The 25,502-nt window shown below is 33.7% G+C and overlaps 1 protein-coding gene across 1 annotated transcript; it reads right to left on the bottom strand.

The window, feature by feature from the left end:
* Positions 1–19,984: 19,984 nt before the first annotated feature.
* On the bottom strand, positions 19,985–20,987 carry LOC112794911 (phosphomevalonate kinase, peroxisomal). Its single transcript, XM_025836878.3, has 3 exons — positions 20,959–20,987; positions 20,423–20,545; positions 19,985–20,305 (listed from the first exon to the last, which is right to left on the bottom strand). The coding sequence occupies exons 2-3, from the start codon at positions 20,474–20,476 to the stop codon at positions 20,039–20,041; spliced, it is 321 nt and encodes a 106-aa protein (XP_025692663.2). The 5' UTR covers positions 20,477–20,545; positions 20,959–20,987; the 3' UTR covers positions 19,985–20,038.
* Positions 20,988–25,502: the final 4,515 nt, after the last annotated feature.

The raw sequence follows: 25,502 nt of genomic DNA, 5'->3' as shown, positions 1-25,502 counted from the left end.
CGAGAAACTCGGACGGCGGCATCTCGACACCAAAGAGGTCGGACGCTGCCACATCAAGGGATCTGGACCTCATGTCCAGACCCAAATCAACATTTCAGGTAATTCTCGAAACAAGTTTGTTATTACATACAAAATAAATTAAAAAGTAATTTTTTTTCGAGACATTGAAAACAAACGTATTCTTAAAAGCTTGGTGATAGTATATATTCCAATCTTAAATTAATTGAATCAAATTAAAAGACCCGTATATGCAATCATGAAAGTAAATGAATTAGTACCAACGAGATATAGTTCAAATGGTATAATTTTTCTATTTTTACTTAAAGATTTTGAGTTCACTCTTAACTTTTAAAAAAATAAATTAATTAAGTATTAATGAAATATTGCATATATACTAGAAAAAAAGTTTAATTTATTTTATTTAGTATTTATTAATTATAACAATAACTAATTAATGTTAAATGTCAACGAGTTATAACTCAAACGGCATAGTCTCTTCGTACTCATTTAGAGGTTATAGGTTTAAATCTTCCTATTTTTAGTAAAAAAAAGCTAATAAATGTTAAATATAATAAGTTCTGATTGTTTTTTGTTATCTATATATAATTTTTCTTTCTTTTAATTATAATTTACTTAAATAAAATAAATTGGACCTAATATTACTGATTTGTCTTAAATGATTTTTTATACATGGTTGTGTTTTTATATATGTAAATTAGAGAATACATGGGTATTAAATTTTAATGTAAAACTCATACATCTTCCACGATTAGTAGGAAAGAAGAGTGAACACATTGAAACCTATAAAATTCCCACATTTAATAGGAAAAACTGAATCTAAAACTTTTTGTAAAGTTCTCATGATTTAGTAAATACAAAAGTAAAATCCAATAAAATATATAACGTTTTTATATGAACAATAAGAACGAGAATTTAAAATAATAAGAACTCCATAAAAAAAACAATAATATCTATGAGAGATCAAAATATTTAAAAAAAATAATATAAAAAAATTAATAACATTAATCATTTGGATAAAAAACTACAATAAAAAATAAGTTAAAAAATCAAAACATGAAAGATAGCACTAAAAATGATAAAAAAAAATTGAAATATTTATCTTCATACTAACTAAAATAAATCTGAGGTTCTTATTGTAACGTAAGATGATTTCTTGTACTATTTTTCAAATAAGAGAATAAAGGATAAAATTAGTAGAAAGAAAAATATTTTTTTTCGATTAGTGGTCAAACGATAATAAGTAAATGCAGAAGTCAAAACTTTTTTTTTTCACATGAACGTAGGTTAGAGAACAAATATAAGAGAAGAAAAAGTAACTATACATAAAATTAAAACATTCAAAAAACTTTTTATGTTTTTATACTTTTTATATTCAAGTGAAACATGTTTTGTTGGATTTCACTTTTCTTGCTTACTAAAATCATGAAAACTTCATAGGTTTTATTGAGTTTTCCTTTTTCTTTTTTTTTCCTACTAATTCATGGAAACACAATAGATTTTAGTGAATTTCACTCTTTTGTTCTCCTAAATTGTTGTAGTTCAGATTTACATAAGATTATGTTTTCTTACTAAATCGTGGAGATATATGGATTTTACACTCAAATATAATACTCATATTTTCCATGCAATTTATATATAAAAAAAAGATAAACATATAAAAAATTGATTATTTAAGACAAATTAATAATATTGGATCCAATTTATTTTATTTAAGAAAATTATCAGAAACTTAAACTAAAATCTTAAAAACCAGCAGCAGAGATCAATTGCAAAATTATTATGGCATAAGAAAACTAGATTGTGTTGTCCAATATTTTCTTGACACCAAAGTTGGTGGTGGGGTATAAATATAATGCCATAATGTTTTAAGGCTTATTTTCCATAGTAAAATTATAAATAAATAAGGCTACTAATCCTGACAGATACCCCACCAATTAATAGTTGTTCTATACGATTGATTCCTTGTTTGTCTGGTTTGAGTTCTTTAAAATTAGCCGTAATTCATACATCGATGCTTGGCTAAATAAATATATAAAATTAATACCCGTGCAAGGGCTCTATTATAAATTAAATTATACTTCTCTATATGATGAAAAAAAATACTGTAAATTTTATTGTCATAAATAATTTTAGAGAAATTTTGGTTGATCAAGTCAATTTTTGTAACCCGAACCAAAAATTTTACTACAAAAAGTAAAATTTAATACAAAATAAATTAAATATAACAACAAAAAGTTAACAAAATATATTTTATAGTATATATATCAAATTAATAATTACATTTTATAAAAATCAATATTCAACTACATAATTTAATATTTTAACGTTTTTAAACTTGTTCAATGATGTTTTAGAAACTAAAATAATTAATTATTATTTTTTAAGTGAATTTTAAAATAATTTCTGTTTTAATATATACGATCATATTATTTTTTAAAATTTATCTTCCATCTTATTTTAAACCTCATTTTAATAATTTTTAAAACTGAAAAGTAAAAATTCAGTTGTTACTGTCACATAAAAAGTCAAAACATAACAAACGAATATATCAATTAAAGAATAGATATTTGATTTTTTTTATCTTTGTTAATTTTTAACACAATTTAGTAATAATAGACATATTGAAAATGTGGAGCTTTAACCACATCAAGTATACAATGTTGTAATTTGCATGCCAATTGGATCCTTTTATTACAAGAAAAGCGATGAATACCGTCAGATTTATTAGTGGATTTAGCATTGCATGTTACCATCAGATTTACAGTCGGATTTACAGGCGGAAATGGGAACTATTTCGTCGTGTCAAATCGTCAGATTCACTATTTCAACAATAAAGACACCGGTAATAATTTGAGGAAAAATGGAAAACTTGGCGCAGATTAGTAACCGTCGAATTTACTGGTAGATAAATCCGATGGTAACTCAATTTAGTGTGACGCAGCATTTTAGTCACCTGCAAAACGTTACCGTCGGATTTATCCGCCATTAAATTCAACGGTAACTAGCCTAAAATTCAAAGCGCAAACCCTCTTCCCCTTCATTTCGAATCCATTTCTCTTTCCACCCTATCTTCTCCTACTCTCTCTAACCCTCTTCCCGCCGCTCTATTAGCCCCCCTGCCGCCACCGCCGCCGGTAGCGCCTCTGCAGTCCCCTTTTGCCGCCTCCTCTCCCCCTCACCGAAACCAGACCCGTCTGTTAATTTATTCTCTCCCCTTCGCAACCCAGTGTCAACCGCAAAACCTTCTCTCCCTCTCTGTTCGTTAGAGCTTCCTCCAGCACCGCCGCGTCGCTACCACTGCATCTACCTCTCTTGAGTTCTTCTTGCTCTGTTTGAAGCTCAAGTTCCATGATCACTCTTTTTTTCTGTTTTAGCTAATTTATAATTTAATTATATGTTAATTTCTAATTAGTAAGTGGAATTGGTTATAATTAGTTTCTACTGGTTAGATGATTTAGATTAGGATTAGAATTTTTCTTATTAGAATTGCTATCAATTTATATATAGTTCAACATGTTGTTATGTTTTTTGAATTTGAATTTGAATTTGAATTTATTTGCACTAAATTGGTTAATTTTCTGCTGAATTTCTGCAATGTGCTACTGGTTGCTGTGTCATTGATGCTTATTTGTGTGAATTGATGTTGAAGGAATACTTGGTTGTGCTATTTCTTGTTTTTTGATGCTTCTGCACACCAAGTGCTCGATTATATGCCTGTATGTCTAATTTGTGTTTTAGTTGATAATTGGTATTATGCTCGAGTTAGATTTAATTTTTAGTTTTAGTTAGAGGATTTAAGTTGTTAAGATTGGTTAGATTTAAAGAATTAAGTTGTACACATTTACTATGTCAATGTAAGAACATTATTTTTAGAATTATTCTAATTCATATATATAGTTATTGAAAAAATCATTTATTTCAAGGCAACAATTTAACACTCATCTTTTAAATCTTGGTGAAATTCAACTTAATTCTTTAAAATATTTTCAAATAAAAGTATTATTATTAAAGTTATATATAATGACATTCTTTGAGATTTAAATATCAATATATATGATGCCCTTATAAATGTATACAATAGTAAAAACAAGTTAATAATTCTGCTAAAAATGTTATGAATTTAATTGAGTTTTGACTGATGGTATGGATTCAGGTTGGTTGGATTTATGAGAACCGTAAAGGTTGATATATGTCCAATTTTAGGGGAGGTTATGTCAAATTTTTTTTGAAATAATATAAATATTGAATGATTTGTATTGTATATATGCTAATTAGTGTTAATTGATATTCTCTTTGCAAATATGACGACAGGTAGCAGAGGTGTCACCAGTTGGTCTTGTGGTCGTGGTAGAGGGAGCGTTTCTACCGGTACTCCAGGGACTTCTCAGTCATTGTCCTCTAACCTGACTACCCCATCAATCCCTGTGACGTCATAGACGGGTCCACAAGAGTAGCAGTTCATCATGTTCCCAAACTCTAACTACGTGATTCTTTCTGCTACCCCCTCCCTCTGACTCCAGCGACAGAGATCGTAGTGGGTGATTCCTCTAATGCGTCCCAGCCAGACGCCCCTCCACCACTATCCATCATATGAATGAAGATTTAGCCTGATGGCATGCAGGTCTGGGTACTATTTTAATGTCTTTTATCTGCAATCTATTTTGAATTTGTTAAGTTTTATGTCTTTTTATGTATTTGCTAATCTTAAGTAATTTATTAATAGGTTTGCACTAGACAATAATGTATGTATACAGGAGATCTCTAACGTGATTAAGTCCATGTATGGCAACCTATGGCCGAGCTACACGAAGATCCCTTATGAGACCAAAGAGCGATGATTTCAAAAGTGGGCGATATGAACCCAAGGTTATTGAATAAATTGTATTTTAACTAAAAAATTTTATTCGGACTAACTAATGTTATTCAATTACTTTTTGCAGGAAAAAATTATATGGGATAAGAAACGTGATCTCTTGATCAGAAAGATCTACATCCACCGGATAGCTAGGCGACTTTAGCAGATGATGCAGGACGTTCATGAGGGGTGCAACCACCTCACAATTTGGTTCTGTCCAGATATTAAGAAGGAATTGGTCATCCATTTTAGTACTAATGAAGGGTTCAAGTATCGCCATCTGATGAATAGAACTAACAAGGCATTGCCGAGGTCGTCGAAGTATATTGGTGGGTCAGTGACTTTCATGAAGACAAAGAGCAAGCTAGTATCTAGTTTGCTAATCTTTGTTAATTATTACTTGAATTAATTGTTACTTGATTTATTTTATTTGTGCATTTCAATATGTGTAGTCTAAGTCGTTGGAGCATGAGGCGACATCGGTGGAGAGCTTTAAGTATATATATATGTTGAAGGCCAACATGGAGAGATTCAATAATGAGCGGTCTACTGCTCATTATGTGACTTTCAATTAATTCTAAGTTTGAAATGTATTCGATTTAAAGCAAATTAACTGTCATCCTAATTACAACGTGTGTTATACAGGAGGACTAAACATATAGATTCGGGGACGCGACCCAGTAATCTCATCCTAGTGGGGACAACCCCGGCTTCGGTGCCTCAGTCGTAGATCTTAATAGGTTTTGGCATGAGATCGCCTTTGAACCCTACAAGAATCACATCTATGGGTTGGGTATCTCCTTCGCCAGCAGCTTTCACACCTCCACATTGGCGGCTTCATCTGTCTCTGCCTCTGCAACCAGTCCTGCCGATCCCGAAGAAGTTGTCAATTTGAGGGGAGGAGGTGCAGAAGCTTACACGTGAGCTTCACCAACAAGCTCAATAGGCTGAGGAGAGGTACAAGGAGCTTCTTGCACATGTGGGAGACACTGTTGACATCAGGGCGGAGCTAACGGAGAAGCTAGAGCGGCTAGAGCATTTGCGAGACCAAATGGTGGTGTACAACGAGAAGATGCGCGCTGGAGGTAGCGACACTACTGGTGGGCACCGACATCAGTACCTAGTCTGCCGCCTCAGCAGGGGAAGACGACGACGATGACAAGTACGGGATCCGTGGGGTTTAGGGATTTAATTTATTCTATGTCTATTTCATTGTATTTTACTTCTTTGACTTTTTATTATATTTAAACCATTGATATTTAATAAAATCGTTAGTTCATTTCTGATATTTAAAATTTGAGCACTAATTTTCTAAAAAAAATTTTAATATGATAACTAGTTGTGCAAAAAAAAATTAAATCCCGTTGGATTTAACGGCGGAATAATCCAACAGTAAATGGGCAGTAAAAAATATAATATGGTGCCAGAATTACCGTTGAAAAATCCAAAGGTAACTAACTGCTTATTTTTGTTGTATTAGTTACAAAATCCAATGCAAAATCTTCCAATAATTAACTCGGACGAAATAATTTGCTGATAAATATTTTTCGGCGTCGTTTATTGATGCGTGAGAATCTTTCCTATCTTTTCCTAGTGAATTTGTATTTAACTTGATAAGTTTAATCAAGAATTGACTATCTTTTAGCCACTATGGATGCTACTTTGAGTCTTGTGCAATTCTGTTTATTTTAGGTAGCATTCAGCTGGAATTGATGGAAAGGAAGCATGCAAAAGTGGAAGAAATGTTAAAGCTGTCAAGCCTGACCTCTTCGCATTCAATCAATCATAACTTGAGCTACAGAGATCTAAATGAGGCGGTTCTAGTTGCGTTGAAAAGCTAACATCCGGGGCTTCGCAACGATATACAATTTATCATAGTTGACCTAGCATTAAATGACGCGCACGCACAGATAACGCGCATGCACACATTGGTGAAAAGTTCATCGGCGCACATGCGCACTTGGTGCGTACGTGCGACATGCGTGACGTACTGCACACTCAGAATTCACCCCCAGCGATTTCTGGGCTACTTTTGACCTAGTTTTCAGCCCAGAAAGCACAGATCAGAGGCTGCAGAGTGAAGGAATCAAGTGATCCCCATCCATCAATTGAAGACTTGCTAATTGTCATAATTAATTCTAACTTAAATTTAATTTTTAAATTGGAAAATATAATATTTAGTTTTAAAAAAAATAGCATTTAAATTTATTAGGATTATATATAAAAGACAACATTAATTAGTTAACTATGGATTCCATCTCAGACAATTTACCTGAATCCTTATTTTCTCTCTGAGTCATGAGCAACTAAACATCCACTGTTAAGGTTAGGAGCTCTATCTATTGTATGGATTGATACTATTATTTTTCTATTTTAATTCATGTTTGATTTATATTTCAATAATTGTTTTTGTTCTTTATTTTATGAATTTGGGTGGAACGGAAGTATGACCCATGTTCTAATTGAGTTCTTGTATAACGTGGAAAAGCTCTTTACTTGAACAACAACTTGAAAACATATTATCCTGAATTTCTAATTATTTGTATTTAATGGGATACGTGACATATAATCCCCTTAGTTTTGGATAATTAGGATTCTTGTGGCATATAAACTGGAATTTGATCATCACCCTCTAATTGGAATTAATTGACCAAGGAATTGGCAGTTGATGAATTTTAGAGGAGACTAGGAAGATCTAAGAAATTAGGGTCTAGTCACAAATAGTTTTCCATGAATTAAATATTGCATGATTAAAATATTTAATAAGAAAAGTCAATCAACAAAATAGATAACTCTGAAGTCTTAACTGTTTTCTCCCATATTTTATTTTCAACTTAATTACTTGCGTGCCTGCCTTCTGATATTTTGAAGTCACTTTTTAAACCTTTTGAACATCTCAAAACCATTTTCTGCTTGCCTAACTAAGTAAATCACTTAACCATTGTTGCTTAATCCATCAATCCTCATGGGATCGATCCTCACTCACTTGAGGTATTACTTGGTACAACCCGGTGCACTTGCCGGTTAGTTTGTGGTTAGAAATACCGCACCAAGTTTTTGGCGCCGTTACCGGGGATTGATAGTGATTAACAACTATTAGTTGTTTGATTGCTTAGATTAGGCATTTTATTTTTAATTTTATTAAAATCCATTTTTTTAATATTTTTGAAAAAATAAATATTTGTCTCTCTTTACACATGTTACCTCACTAGGAATTCTCTACACTCTGACGTAGAGATTCCCATCTTTTCTTGTTTTCTGTTTGTTTATGCACAGGAACAGAGACAAAGAACATCTCTTAGAAGCTCTTAATGTTATTCTTGCTCAGAACAAGCTTATGTCTCAACAAATAAGTCTATTTACTCAACACATGGGTGGAATGCAAGTCTCAGCTATCAACACCCAAAATCCACCTCAAGAGGTCTCCTATGATATGGCAGGAAATTTAGTGCAAAATAATAATTTTGATTATGCTCAATTCTCTTCAGAACAGGCCAATTACATGGGGAGTGGTTCTAGAAATCCCAATAATGACCCCTATTCTCAGATATACAATCAAGAATGGAGAAATCATCCAAATTTTGGGTGGAGAGACCAACCTCCGAGACCTCAGAATTTCAACAATAATTCTCAAGGTGGCTTTCAATAGAACAATTACAATAACTACCAATTTCAGTCTCAGCAGTAATATCCACCTCAGTAGGCTAACTCTAAATCCCAAGAAGATTCTAATTGGGAGATGATGAGGAGTTTTATGCAGGAAACCAGAGCCTCCATTAGAAACTTGGAAGTGCAAATGGGCCAGCTGAGCAAGCAAATACCTGAAAGGTCTTCAAGTACATTTACAGGTTATATAAATATTATTTTTTTAATTGTATTTTTCAGGCACTTTGCCTTTCTCTTACCCAAGAGAAGACTGCAAGGTTATTCAATTGAGAAGTGGTAAAGTAGCTGGCTCTGGAACCAAGGCTAATGAAGAATTAGTTGAAAAAGAAGCTCCAGAGGAGAAGAAGGAAGAAGTAGAGCGCGCCCCTCCCAAGCGTGCAGACAACCCATTCCCTGATTTTCTTGATACTTATCCTACCTTGCCAAAGGCTCCTGAATACAAGCCAAAAATGCCATATCCTCAGAGGCTTCAGAAGGCTTCCAAAGAAAAGTAGTTCTCTAAATTTCTAGATGTCTTCAAGAAGCTACAGATCAACATTCCTTCTGCAGAGGCTCTGGAGCAAATGCCTCTCTATGCTAAATTTATGAAAGAATTATTGACCCACAAGAGGAATTGGAAGGAACAAGAAACAGTGGTGTTAACCAAGGAATGCAGTGCAATTATTAAACACAACCTTCCTGAGAAGATGCCAGATCAAAGGAGCTTTATAATTCCTTTCACCATTGGAGATGTCACTATTCAAAGAGCTTTATATGATCTTGGAGCTAGCAACAATCTAATGCCACTTTCAGTGATGAAAAAGCTTTAAATTGAAGAGGTAAAACCCACTCGTATTTCTCTTCAACTTGCTGATCTTTCTGTTAAATTACCTGTGGGTGTTGTTGAGAATTTACTTGTTAAAGTATGACCATTTATTTTTCTTGTTGATTTTGTTATATTAGATATGGAAGAGGAGGTAAAATCCTCTATTATACTTGGTAGACCCTTTTTAACTATAGGTAGAGCTTTGACTGAGGTGCAAAAGGGTGAATTAACCCTGAGGGTCAATGAAGAATAGACAGTCCTAAATGTTTTTGAGGCTCTCAAACACCCTAATGATTCTGAGGGGTGCATAAAAATAGATGTTATTGAACCAATTGTTCAAGAGGTACTGAAGGCTGAGGTGCTTGATGACATTCTGGATCCTGTTTCTGAGTATGAATTAGTTGAAGTTGATGATTCACCACCCCAGAAGGCTATAAACGCCTAAAGTAGAGGAGGAAGCCCCCAAGCTTGAGCTCAAACCTTTACCCCTTTTTTCTGAAATATGTGTTCTTGGGTGAAAATGATTCATATTCGATGATTATTAGCTCTTCCCTGAAGCCTGAAGAGGAAGAGGCACTTGTTTCAGTGCTCAAGAGTAATAAAACAGCTCTTGGGTGGACCATTAGTGACTTGAGACTCAATCCAACCATGAAAGAGGTGGTCCAAAAAGAGGTAATAAAATTATGGAAAGTAGGTATTATTTACCCTATTTCTGACAATCCTTGGGTAAGTCCTGTGCAGGTAGTTCCCAAGAAAGGAGGGATGACAGTGATCCAAAATGAAAAGAATGAGCTTATTCCTACAAGAACAATCACGGAATGGAGAATGTGTATAGACTACAGGAGGCTCAACACTGCTACAAGGAAGGATCATTTCCCCCTGCCTTTCATTGATCAAATGCTTGAGAGGTTAGCTGGTCATGCTTTTTATTGTTTTCTAGATAGATATTCTGGATATAATCAAATTGCAGTGGACCCTCAAGATCAAGAGAAGACAGTATTCACATGCCCTTTTGGAGTATTTACCTACAGGAGAATGCCATTTGGACTTTGTAATGCTCCAGCAACTTTTCAGAGGTATATGCTTTCAATTTTTTCTGACATGGTTGAAAAGTTCATTGAGGTATTTATGGATGACTTTTCTATTTTTGGTAATTCTTTTGAATCCTGCCTTAAGCATTTATCTCTTGTCTTGAAACGGTGTCAAGAATCAAACCTTGTTTTGAATTGGGAAAAATGCCATTTTATGGTCACAGAAGGTATTGTTCTTTGACACCGGATTTTAAGTAAGGGGATAGAGGTTGACAAAGCAAAGGTGGAGGTAATTGAAAAATTACCACCACCAGCAAATGTTAAGGCAGTCAGGAGTTTCTTGGGTCATGCAGGATTTTATAGGAGATTTATAAAGGACTTTTCTAAAATTGCTAAACCATTGAGCAACCTGTTGGTTGTTGATGTTCCTTTTGTCTTTGATTCTGATTGTCAACATGTTTTTGAAACTCTGAAAGCAAACCTTACCTCCACTCCCATTATAGCTCCCCCTGACTGGGATTTACCATTTGAATTGATGTGTGATGCCAGTGATTTTGCTATAGGAGCTGTTTTAGGAGAGAGGCATGGTAAGCTTATACATGTCATTTACTATGCCAGTCGTGTGCTAAATGACGCACAAAAAATTACACAACTACAGAAAAGGAATTATTAGCTGTTGTGTATGCTGTTGATAAGTTTAGGTCCTATTTACTTGGTTCTAAGGTTATTATTTATACTGATCATGCTGTCTTGAAGTACCTTCTAACCAAACAGGATTTTAAACCAAGATTAATCAGATGAGAGTTGCTCCTTCAGGAGTTTGATATTGAGATAAAAGACAGGAAATGGTCAGAAAATCAAGTAGCTGACTATCTCTCTAGAATTGAGCCTAAAGCAGGAGTACAACCACCCATAGCTATGACTGAGACATTTCTGGACGAGCAGTTGTTTCTCATTGAGCAGGATCCATAGTTTGTAGACATTGCAAATTATAGAGCCATGAATTTCATTCCAAAGAAGTACAACAGGCAACAAGTAAAGAAGCTATTGACAGATGCAAAGTACTACATTTGGGAGGAACCATATCCTTTTAAGAGGTGTTCAGATGGTATCATCCAGAGGTGTGTCCCAGATGAAGAAATACAGTAGATTCTCTGGCGCTGTCATGGTTTAGAATATGGAGGCCACTTTGGTGGTGAAAGGATAGCTACAAAGGTCCTTCAGAGCGGGTTTTACTGGCCGACTCTCTTCAGGATTTCAAGAGCATTTGTGAAGTACTGTGACAGATGTGAAAAAGTCATGAATCTTCCTGCCAACCATGAAATGCCACAGTAGGGGATTCATGAGGTTGAGTTGTTTGATGTGTGGGGTATTGACTTCATGGGACCCTTTCCATCCTCACATTCAAACAACTATATTCTAGTGGCAGTTGATGCCAAGGTGGTAATGAGCTTTCTTCAGAGATATATCTTTAGCCGGTTTGGTGTCCCAAGGACACTCATTAATGATGGAGGAAGCCACTTCTGCAATAGACAGCTGGACTCTCTTCTGCAAAGATATGGAGTCCGTTATAAAGTGACAACCTCATATCACCCTCAGACAAGTGGACAGGTTAAAGTTTCCAGCAGGAAACTTAAGAGGATTCTAGAGAAGACCATCAGTGTTTCAAGAAAGGACTGGTCTAGGAAGCTTGATGATGCTCTTTGGGCATACCGGACAGCGTACAAGACTCTCATTGTCATGTCCCCTTATCAGTTGGTCTATAGAAAGGCATGTCACTTGCCAGTTGAGCTGAAACAAAAAGCTTACTGGGTAATCAGGTATTTGAATCTTGATTCAGAAGCTGCAGGAATTAAGCGAATGCTCCAGTTAAATGAGCTTGATGAATTCAGATATTCAGTTTATGAGAATGCCAAGCTCTATAAGGAGAAGACCAAGTTATTACATGACAAGAAGATTGCCATCAGAGTATTTGAGCCAGGAAAGAGAGTGCTGCTGTATAATTCTAGGCTCAAATTCTTTTCTGGGAAGCTGAAATCCCGATGGTCAGGACCGTTTGTAGTTACCAGAGCTTCACCATATGGTCATATGGAAATACAGGAAGAGAATTCGGACAGGAAATTTACAGTGAATGGCAAGAGGTTGAAGCACTATCTTAGAGGCGAGATTGATCTCCAAAGGTCTACTCATCTGCTGAATTAGCAGAACTGACCATCAAGCTAGTGACGTTAAAGAAGCGCTTGTCGGGAGGCAACCCAATAATTTTGTATCCTTAGTTATTTTCATAGTGGTAGTTTTCTTATTTATTTCATTTTTATTTAGTTCTATCTGATCATGCAGCTATTTGATAATAGGAACTGAACACTTCGAAAAATATTTCAAAAAAAAAAAGAGAGAAGCATACAACGCGCGCGCCTAGTGCATGTTCGCGTCCATAGTGAATGCGAATTGAGTGAGATTGAACAGAAAGTTGCGCTGGAATTGTGTAGGAATTATGCTTCACGCACCAGCTCACCCACTGGTTCTTGGCAATCCACGTGGGAGCACACATGGCACGCACCTTGCCTTGAAAAATTGATGTAAATGTGTGCATGGCCGAAAGTTATGCTGGCCTCGCGCTGGGTTCATGCTAGAAGCACAGATTGACCCACGCGTACGCATCCGTGATGCGTACGGGCCCTTTTCACCACTTGGCAATCCACGTGCAGGCGAACTGGACGCATCCGCATCCCTTTCTTTTTTCGCAACTCACGCGCACGCACGCAGTGTGCGTCCGCATCAATTGCACCGCATCAATTGCTCAGCGCATTGCCCTATTTTCATTCTCTCTCCTCCCAAATCCTAATTCTCTCTCGTTCTTTTTCCCTCTTATTCTTCTTTTATCATATTAATTTTTTTTCTTTTCCCTCTCTATTTTCATTTCTTCTATGCTTGAGGACAAGCAAACCTTTAAGTTTGGTGTTAACGCTTCGCTTATGGCTTTTCTGTTTAGCACCAAAGGGAGATGAATTTTTTTCATGGAGGAATGAGATGGCCACCAGCATAACTGAGGTGGTTGAGTTCCTTTCAATCTATTTCTCCTCCGTTCTTATTGTGTTATCTTCTGTTCTCTGTTGCTTTGATTGCCTGCATGATCTTTAGTACTATAAAAAAATTGTCTCATGCATTGCTCACTAAGCTTGAATTCAAAAGAAAAAGAAGTGATGTATTGCATGAGAGATTGAGTTTAATTTTTAGAGTAGTCTTATTTACTTAAATGTGGTGGTATTATTTGTGATTTTGAATGCATGACATGAACAGTGCGTATTTGAATTTGAATCAAAGGATGTTGATGTATAAGGAACAGGAATTTAGAGAATTATTATGACTTCTCTGAAATAAACAAAAATTTAATCCTTGAAGCAAAAGAAACAGCAAAAGAAAAAAATATATAATAATAAAAGCAAGGTCCAAGGCTTTGAGCATCAATGACTAGGGAGGTCAGACATGATTAAAAGCTCAAAGAGTTGTTTCCCTAGTCATATGCTTGTGGTGTGATTTGTCAAGTAATCCTTGAGACAGAATACTTAGAGTCGAGACCAAGTGCATTTAACAGAGTATGCCAAAGGTTTTGAGCACCACTGTCTGGGAGTAACTAAAAAGAAAATCAGAACTTAAAGGAAGTTCCCCAGTTAAGTGCTTGTGGTGTTTCTGTGTCAAGTAACCTTGAGACAAAACATTTAAAGTCACGGCTAGGCTCAAGGTGCAAAGTGCCAAAGAAAAATAAATTAAAGAAAATTATGCTGAGTATAAAGATCAGAGAATTCAGAATTTGATCCGGATTCTAATTCCGAATGACACTGACGTTCCTCTGATTCAAAGGAGAGTGAGATGCCAAAACTAATCAAAATTATAATGAATAAACCCCATTTTAAGAATAGACTTGAGCTTAATCAAACTCTCATTCTCATGCAAATTCACATCCTAAGCCTATATTAGTTTGGTTGCTTGAGGATAAGCAACAATTCAAGTTTGGTGTTGTGATGCGTGAGCATCTTTCCTATCTTTTCCTAGTGAATTTGCATTTAACTTGATAAGTTTAATCAAGAATTAATTATCTTTCAGCCACTATGGATGCTACTTTGAGTCTTGTATAATTCTGTTTATTTTAGGTAACATTCAGCTGGAATTGATGGAAAGGAAGCATGCAAAAGTGGAAGGAATCGCAAAGCTGTCAAGCCTGAGCTCTTCGCATTCAATCAATCATAACTTGAGCTACAGAGATCCAAATGACGCAGTTTTGGTTGCGTTGAAAAGCTAACATCCGGGGCTTTGCAATGATATACAATTTTTTATAGTTGACCTAGCGTTAAAGGGCGCGCATGCACACATCACGTGCACGGACACATTGGCGAATTGTATAAGGGTGCGCACGCGCACATTGGCAAAAAGTTCATCTGCGCACATGCACCCCTGGCGCGTATGCGTGACATGCGCGACATACTGCACACTCAAAATTCTCCCCCAACAATTTCTGGGCTGCTTTTGACCCAGTTTTCAGCCCAGAAAGCACAGATCAGAGGCTGCAGAGTGAAGGAATCAAGTGGTCCCCATACATCAATTGAAGACTTGCTAATTGTCATAATTAATTCTAATTTAAATTTAATTTTTAAATAGAAAAAGATACTATTTAGTTTTAAAAAAAATTAGGATTCAAATTTATTAGGATTAGATATAAAAGACAACATTAATTAGTTAACTATGGATTCCATCTCAGACAATTTACCTGAATCCTTATTTTCTCTCTGAGTCATGAACAACTAAACCTCCACTATTAAGGTTAGGAGCTCTCTCTATTGTATGGATTGATACTATTAATTTTCTATTTTAATTCATGTTTGATTTATATTTCAATAATTGTTTTCGTTCTTTATTTTATGAATTTGGATGAAACGGAAGTATGACCCATGTTCTAATTGAATTCTTGTATAACTTGGAAAAGCTCTTTACTTGAACAACAGCTTGAAAACATATTATCCTGAATTTCTAATTGTTTGTATTTAACTGGATACGTGACATATAATCTCCTTATTTTTGGATAATTAGGATTCTTGTGGCATATAAACTGGAATTTGATCATCACCCTCTAATTGGAATTAATTGACCAAGAAATTGGCAGTTGATGAATTTTAGAGGAGACTAGGAAGGTCTAAGGAATTAGAGTCTAGTAACAAATAGTTTGCCATGAATTAAATCTTGCATGATTAAAATAGTTAATAAGAAAAGTCAATCAGGAAAATAGATAACTCTGAAGCCTTAACTGTTTTCTCCCATATTTTATTTTCAACTTAATTACTTGCGTGCCTGCCTTCTGATATTTTGAAGTCACTTTTTAAACCTTTTGAACATCTCAAAACCATTTTCTGCTTGCCTAACTAAGTAAATCACTTAACCATTGTTGCTTAATCTATTAATCCTCGTGGGATCGGCCGTCACTTACCTGAGGTATTACTTGGTACGACCCGGTACACTTGCCAGTTAGTCTGTGGTTAGAAATACCGCACCATTTATATCATTAAATGCTTTTCAACAATAAATCTGATAGTACTCACTATTTTTCTTATAGTGTTTCTTTTTCGAAAAAATCTAAAGAATATAAATTCTCTACAAGATTGCATATGCTGCAAACATTAAATAATTTAAAAGCATATTTAGATTTCAAAAATGTACTTGATACATAGAGTTAAATTGCTTGCTCACTAAATCTATTATTTAACTCTTTTAACTAAAAATTTATCACACTAGTAAAAATATTAACACATTAGTAATGTTCAACAATAACAACATCCTTTTTACTTGAGCCATTTTAATCTATAAATGGACTAACTGATTATTTTTGTTTTAGTCTAGCCCATACAAATTATAAGTTTATTATATATTTAATTATATATATACTTTTCTTTAAAGAAAAAATACTACTTGCTACTACTACTAAGATATTAAAATACACATTATAATTTAGACATATTAAATTATTGATATATAAATTTTTTTAGTGTCTAATATATCAAAATATATTTAATCCATCATATACATATTATATATAATAATAGACATTACTACTAATTTATTATTAAAAAAAAGTGGGTTGTGGGAGAGATCGTGGCCCCTTAGGCTCCCTGTAAATTCGCCATTCTTTATAACTAAACTTTATCACGTATACTTGAAAGCTTGATTTTTATTTATCTTACTCAGATGATCAACTTTTAACATTTTTTTTACATCTTTTTCTTTCTCCAACTTAAATTCTTCTATGTTAATTTGTTTGATTTTTTATAATTTTTTTTAAAAAAATTAGGAAGAGGAAGAATAATTAAAAAAAAAAACTAAAAAAAAAGAAAAAAAAAATAAATGAATCCTCTATGCTATCTTCTCCTAACATATTTAGACTAATATTCATGATAAAGTTAATATTGTTGTGATATGGATACCCATTTAATAATTTATGACCTTTTTCCCAATATGGACGACTTAATTTTTTAATGGTAGAAGGTTCAACTTCTCAAGATGAGCTGAACTTAATCAAATTTAAAAAAAAAAATAAACTTTGTATGTATATAAATAAATAATATGGTCTAAACAGAACACACAATATTAGCACAAAAACGCTTCTCCCTATATATGTACGCTCATCAATATATGAAAGAGTGAATATATTACTGAAATATATATATATATATTATCTCAATTTTATTGAGATAATTATATTAGAGAATATTAATACTATAATTTTGCATTTACAATTTTCTATTTTATATCTATTTTTTATTTATTTATTTATTTTATAATTATTTATCATAGATATTAGATGTCAAAATTTATCTTGATTCAATAAATCTTAGAGATACCATTAAGACTGATAATAAAATATCTCAGAAGGATAAAGTTAAAGTCATGATCTTCTTTCATCATCATCATGATGAAGGACAGTTGAAAAATGAATATCTCACGTTAAAAGATTCTTCAAATCTTTGGAAGAATCTTGAAGAAAGTATAATCATTAAATAATAGTGATACTTCCTCAATCCTGATATGAATGGACACATTTGTATTTACAGGATTTTAAATTCATAAATAAATACAATTTAACGATGTTCCAAATTACCTCACAAATGAAGTTATGTGGGAAAAAAATAACTGATAATGACATGTTAGGAAAAACTTTCTCGACTTTCAATACCTCGAATGTGCTCCTGCACTAGTAGTATCGAGAAAAATTAAAAAATATTCTGATCTAGTTTCTTACCTTTTTTTGCTTAACAAAGGAATAAATTACTCTTAAGAAATCATGAAGCACGTCCAATAGCACCGCGCTATTTTTTGAAGCAAATGTGACAAATTATAACTCCAAAAGAGACAAATAACAAGGCTTTGATAAAAAAAATTGTGAAAGGAAGAAAAATTATTTTCATAAGAAAATATCTCACCAGAAGTTGGATAAAGAAAGAGATAATGGGTATATTTTCATGTTATGATCTTATTATTATTTATTTTTGAATAAAATGACAAGGACATATAATGAATATATTTATTTTGCGGATAGTGCAAATTTTCATATCACTCTCAAAAGTAACATATATTTTACTCATCTTATATCAAAAGAAGAATGTATTAATACTATTATTAGCTCAAGCAATGTGATAGAATTCTCCGAAAGAGCTATAATTCTATTTTTCAGAGGAAAAAAATTCATAATAAGTAATATACTATTGTGTACTAAGTTTCTAAGGAACTTTTTTAGTTCTAAAGATATTCGCCAAAATAGATATCAAATTGAAAAAATAAATGAGAAAAATCATGAGTACTTATATATCACTAACTCATGATTCAAATAAAAATACTATATTAAAAAGTTACCCTTATTTTCTTATGGGTTATATCATACTAAAATAAGTACAATAAAATCATATGTCTTTATAAACCAAAAGTTTACTAGCCCAAATGAATTCATAATTTAGCATGATTGATTGGGTCATCTTAGAATAACCATGATGCTGAAAAATATTGAAAACTCCAATGAACATTTACTAAAAAACCAAAGGGTTCTTCAATCTAGTGAATTCTTACATGTTGCATGTTCTCAGAAAAAAGTTAATTGTAAGGCCATCACCAATAAAGAAAGGATTTGAGTCTCCTGAATTTCTAGAAAGAATTCTAGGAAATATATGTGGACCAATTCATCCCTTATGTAAATCTTTTAGATACTTTATGGTCCTAACATATGCATCTTTGAAATGGTCACATACGTGCTTATTGTCATCTCACAACTTGACATTTGCGAGATTACTTGCTCAAATTATTTGATTAAAAGCACACTTTTTAGAAAATCCAATAAAAAAATTGTCTTGATAATGCTGGTGAATTTACTTTCTAAGCTTTTGATGCTTATTGTATGGCTAACGAAAAAAAGTGTTGAATATCTAGTATCTTATGTTCACATACACAATGAACTAGCAGAATCACTTATTAAATGCCTCCAATTAATTGCTAGATGCTTATGACAACAAATCTCTCTATTTTTGTTTGGGACATGCGATTTTACATGCTGCAACACTTATTCGTTTGAGGCGAACAAATTATCACCAATTTTTCTCCTACAACTAGTTTTTGGCCAACAACCAAATATTTTTTATTTGAGAATATTTGAGTGTGCAATATATATTCCAATTATTCCATCTTATCACACTAAAATAGAACTTCAAAGAAAATAAAAAATTTATGTGGAATATGATTCTCCCTTTATAGTAAAGTATCTTATATACAAACAGGAGATGTGTTTAAAGTTCGATTTGCATATTGTTATTTTGATGAATCAATATTTTTAACATTGAGGAGAGAGAATAAGCCAATTGAGAAATAACTCAATTGGAATGCATCATTGTTGATGAAACTAGACTCATGATTAGGACATTGTAAACTAAAAGTTCAAAATGTTATACAATTACAAAGAATACCAAATATATTGTCTGATACATTTTTTTATACAAAGAGGATAATCAAAATCTACATACCAACTATAAATGTCCCAATTCAAATTAATGTTCTAGTTGACACAACTAGAAAATAGATAAATACAGACAGATTTAGTCTTTATTACAGACGGATTTTTGGTTATCGACGAAATTACCGACGGATTTTGTCCCTCTGTAAAAGTCCCGTCGAAAATTATTTACCGACGGATTTTTACTAGTTACCGACGGATTTTTCCTCTGTAAATTCTCCCTCCATTTACTGAAGGCGACAAACTTACAGACGGATTTTCCGTCTGTAATTACAGACGGATTTTTCGTCTATAATTACAGACAGATTTTCTGTCTGTAATTACAGACAGATTTTCAGACAGATTTTCCGTCTGTAATTACAGACGGATTTTCCGACAGATTTTCCGTCTGTAATTTAAACTTTGAAAAATCATGATTACAGACAGATTTCTGTCTGTAAATCTGTTTGTAAGGAAAAATAGAATTTTTTTTACTTTTCTAATTACAAAATAAACTTGTTTTCATACAAAATAAATATAAATTTAATACAAATTTTTATCTAATTTATATTCGAATATTTATAATATTTCAAAAAATAAACAAATTCATTGTATTAAAAATAAACAATATTTACAATAAATTATTCAATATGAATTGAAGATACAGCTGAAGTGATTTCATTTGTTCTAGGGTCAGCACTTTCTAAAGAAACGCCACAAGGATCTTCTTTAACCAGAAGGGCAAGAACATTGAGTGAGCTCCATGTTTTTGTCACATTGCTGCTTGAATCTCCCAAAGTAACAGCAAAGACAGCATCAAATCCTCCTGCTCCTTGAACTCCAGCCAACAACACTCCTTCCAAGTTCAGTGTAGCATCTAAAAGTTTTGTTTGTGATTTTGGTTCAATCTGCATAAATTGCAAGGAAAGAGTAGGGATATTCTACCAGCAGATATAATTTATAATCAACATCATTCAAACAGAAGAAGCCTAATAATAAGTGCCAAATCAATGAAAAGAACTTACAGGAACACCTGCAGCCTCACCCATTAGGCGCATATGATATCTAATCCCAAGCATAGCTTCTTTTGCACCTAGCAATGCTTTAATAACTGCTTCCTTGTTGGGTTCAGAAGCTTGCTCTATCCACTGTGAGAATTGTATTTTCAATATCAACACAAGAAGAAAAGCAACAACATGAGAGCCTGAAGTGTAGTCTCAAGAACATGATATCACATATGTGCATTAGAAATTCAGTCACACCACTTGAAACTGAAAACCAGGCAAATAGTAAAGTTGGATATATAATCTCTTTCAAACCCATCAAAAGTCAACTTAATTGTATAAGTCTAATAGTAAAGATATCCTATCTCATTAAAATAACTAATAAACAAGAATGTAGAAATTTAATCTAATGCAAGGCATCCCATAAGGCCAAAATGTTCTACTTATTTAACAGTGAGCATAATCAATCAATTTACTCTACATCCATAAGAGTAAAAATTCTAATTTTGATGTTACTTCCATTAATTAAACAACCACAAATGATTTGAAAGAAATACCTTTTCTGATCTGAGCTTGCTGCAACTATCAATCACAGATTTATATGCATCCCATTGTTTCTTTGCTAATTTACTCAAAAAGTTCAGTTGAATTTCTAACTGCGAATTCACCTCTGACAATCTTCTCCATGTGTCCAGGGATTTCTGAGGGTCATACTTTTGCCATTTTTTTACAGCACCAACCATTGATGGTGTAGATGAACCACCAGTTCCTGGTTCTCTTAGTAACTAAAAAATGATATATAGTCAGAATATTAACCAATAGACTTCATATTCTTCTGATAAGAAAGTCATTCAACCTGAAGTAAAAGGAAAATGTGGGGGTATAAGAGATTTAAATTGCTTACCAGAGTCATCAAAGGTGGTAAAGAGAACTCAGTCCTCTCATGGTCCTAGTTTCCATTCAGAATGTCACTGATAACTTCTGGTGCAGGCAATGCTTGTGCTGCAACCTGCAATGTCAGCAAAACAATGTCTAGTCACTGTAAGAGATAACCAATAGAAGATCCTAACAAGTTTAGCAACTGGAATGGCAAACTAAAATGATAGGGCTAGTAGCAACAATTAGAAAGGTAACTAAGATAAATGGAACAACTATAAATAATCTTGGAGAAGCATCATAGTCATTGTTTTTATATGCTCCTTTAATAAATTGATGAGCGGATAATTTATACGCTTTTTTGCATTGTTTTTAGTATATTTTTAGTATGTTTTAGTTAGTTTTTATTATATTTTTATTAGTTTTTAGTTAAAATTCACTTTTCTGGACTTTACTATGAGTTTGTGTGTTTTTCTGTGATTTCAGGTATTTTCTGGCTGAAATTGAGAGACCTGAGCAAAAATCTGATTCAGACGCTGAAAAGAACTGCAGATGCTGTTGGATTCTGACCTCCCTACAGTCGAAGTTGATTTTCTGGAGCTACAGAAGCCCAATTGGCGCGCTCTCAACTGCGTTGGAAAGTAGACATCCTGGGCTTTCCAGCAATGTATAATAGTTCATACTTTTCCCGAGATTTGATGGTCCAAACAGGCGTTCCAAGTCAGCTCAAGAATTCTGGCGTTTAACGCCGGAACTGGCACAAGGATGGGAGTTAAACGCCCAAACTGGCACAAAAGCTGGCGTTTAACTCCAAGAAGAGTCTCTACACGAAAATGCTTCAATGCTCAGCCCAAGCACACACCAAGTGGGCCCGGATGTGGATTTTTATGTAATTTACTCATCTTTGTAAACCATAGGCTACTAGTTCTCTACAAATAGGACCTTTTACTATTGTATTCACATCTTGGTAGCTATCTTCGATTAGTCTTATGATATCTTAGATCATCGGGCTGGCCTCACGGCCATGCCTAGACCTTGTTCTTATGTATTTTCAACGGTGGAGTTTCTACACACCATAGATTAAGGTGTGGAGCTCTGCTGTACCTCGAGTATTAACGCAATTACTATTATTCTTCTATTCAATTCAGCTTATTCTTGTTCTAAGATATCACTTGTTCCTCAACTTGATAAATGTGATGATCCGTGACACTCATAATCATTCTCACCTATGAACGTGTGCCTGACAACCACCTCCGTTCTACCTTAGATTGAGTGGATATCTCTTGGATCCCTTAATCGGAATCTTCGTGGTATAAGCTAGAATTGATGGTGGCATTCAAGAGAATCCGGAAGGTCTAAACCTTGTCTGTGGTATTCTGAGTAGGATTCAAGGATTGAATGACTGTGACGAGCTTCAAACTCGCGATTGTGGGGCGTTAGTGACAGACGCAAAAGAATCACTGGATTCTATTCCGACATGATCGAGAACCGACAGCTGAATAGCCGTGCTGTGACAGAGCGCGTTGAACATTTTCACTGAGAGGATGGGAAGTAGCCATTGACAATGGTGAAACCCTACATACAGCTTGCCATGGAAAGGAGTAAGAAGGATTGGATGAAGACAGTAGGAAAGAAGAGAGACGGAAGGGACAAAGCATCTCCATACGCTTATCTAAAATTCTCACCAATGAATTACATAAGTATCTCTATCTTTATTTTATGCTTTATTCATAAATCATTCATAACCATTTAAATCTGCCTGATTGAGATTTACAGGATGACCATAGCTTGCTTCATACCAACAATCTCCGTGGGATCGACCCTTACTCGCGTAAGGTTTATTACTTGGATGACCCAGTGCACTTGCTGGTTAGTTGTGCGAAGTTGTGATAAAGAGTTGAGATTGTAATTGAGCGTACCATGTTGATGGCGCCATTGATGATCACAATTTCGTGCACCATAAATAATCTTGTATTTTTTCTAGAAATGGAAGAATATAAAACACTCGTATAAATCAAATGTGAAATGCAGGATCCAAATTAAAGTCCTCGCAAACCAAAGAATTCCATGCTGGTCCATATGCTTCATCAGGTTTCTATGATTCAAAGCATTTTATTTTAGTCTTTGGTTAACACACAGAGCCATGCAGTATTAATTATGCATATAAAATAATTAATATATATATATATATATATATATATATATATATATATATATATATATATATAGCATAACTAAAAGATGACTAAGCAAGCAGCATTTCTTGATAGATTGATTCTGTTTTCTACGGTTGGTGAGTCATATTTGAAAGAACACTCATCGGATGGGATCGCTAATTTTGATGACAAACTCCTACTTTGTTTATCATAAAACTTTATAGCTAGATCAGATCTTGAACCACAGATACCAAATTTAATACCTCATGAAAAAAATTAGCTTATTTTTGCTTTCTTATTGTTTTTGGAAAAAGAAGTAATAATTGAAAATGGATGTTATGAACTGTTTGATGAAATAAGCAATGGAAATAGAATCAGGCATCAAGAGCTTGGTGAGCCGAATCCATAACATGGTTCTGCATATAACCTCTTGCATGTCTGTTTATTCAATTCCTTTGCTGTAGTGTCACAACAAACACAACTGAGAAGAGGTTTATTGTTATTGGCTAGCAGTGTATCACTACTTCTCCCAAAAATTTTAACAAATAAAAGAAGACAATATAAATTATTATATCTCAATTGTACTCAAACTAAACCTTTTTCCATATATCACAATCTAAAGTAATGCAAGTTATTTCTTGATTCCTACTCAGGCGGCTGGCGGCTGGTGGCTGCAACTACTTAGTTGCATTGCAATATGCTATTATTTCCTTTTTCAAATTGCTCTGGGACCATTTGTTTCACTTCTATTTCTAAAATAATCGTTTATAGCAATGATGTGCAACACAGATTTGATTAAGTATAAACCCCCATTGTTGAATCAATCCATTTGAATCCAATGCTAAAACCAATAGCAGGAATAACCAGCCGTGCTCTGCAGTTATTCAAATCTCTATAGTAAAAGCAATTGTTTGAACAGAACTTTAAAATAAATCAAGAAAACAGCTCAAATTAGCAGACTATTAAAAAAATCGAACTAAATTTTTGGTACTCCAGTTTGCAAATAGTAATAATGATATTACACAAGAGAGGGAGAGTCCCAGGAAAACGAAAAGGGTGTGTGTAGCTATGTACCTTTGACAAAATCTTGGAAGAAATTGCTTAGAGGAAAAGAAGCTGAGAAAGAGAGCGGTGCTGTTGACACCATATTTGTCGCAGACCCTCCATGCTTCAGCTTCATCATTGGGCAAGAATATGCGTCATGGTTATGAAACAAGCCACATATCTTACAAGATTTTCCAACACCAAAAAATAAAATAAAAACAGCAAATGACAAGCAGAAATATGCTGCTACACTTTTCCCCATAAAGGGCTAAAGTGAACTTAAAGCATGTATATACAGTTGATACATCGAAGTGAATCTGAAGATTATACCAATCCATAAAATTTTAATTGCAAAACCATCATCAGAAGCATATATATATAAGAGGCCTAAAACATGAAACTTGAAGCAACTAATAAAACTTAATCATGAGTTGCATTTCTAAACTAAATAAAAAAGAACGAAAATATTCTTCACACGGTTTACGAGCTCTATGTAACAGGTAGATTGAGCACAATTATACCCCTGATCCTCTAAACTTCCAAACTTCACTTGAGTTCCTTTAATAACAAAACCTTTCTGAATATGCCAAAAACTGATACTTTCTGCTCACCTCAGGACAACTACAGTTGTAGATCTAAATTAAAAAGAGAGGTAAGTGGCAGACATATATATCAGCAAAAGAAAAACTAATCTGAAACTAATACAAGTCAAACAACCAAATAAATAGAAACACCGTCATTAAGAAGTAACCATAAGCTTTCAAGTTATAGAACAAACACACAAATTGAATAGTACAAAATACCCTTTCCATGTAAGGAGAATCTGCACATCACTGAATATGAAGATAAGTAATTTATAGAAAAACTAAAGGGATAAGAAGGTGTGATCTCTCTTTATGAAAGTAGAATATACGAAAAGCTGTTCAAAGTTGGTAGGATAAGAAGTACCTGCAAAACAAAATAATTTGCACAATTTTTAGTTGGATTTTACTTTTTTAGGATCAAAGAATATCATTAAGATGGAG

Source organism: Arachis hypogaea, chromosome 4 (genome assembly GCF_003086295.3).
Source record: "Arachis hypogaea cultivar Tifrunner chromosome 4, arahy.Tifrunner.gnm2.J5K5, whole genome shotgun sequence".
In the NCBI taxonomy this organism is placed as follows: Eukaryota; Viridiplantae; Streptophyta; class Magnoliopsida; order Fabales; family Fabaceae; genus Arachis; species Arachis hypogaea.
This window is presented reverse-complemented; position numbering and strand designations above follow the sequence as displayed.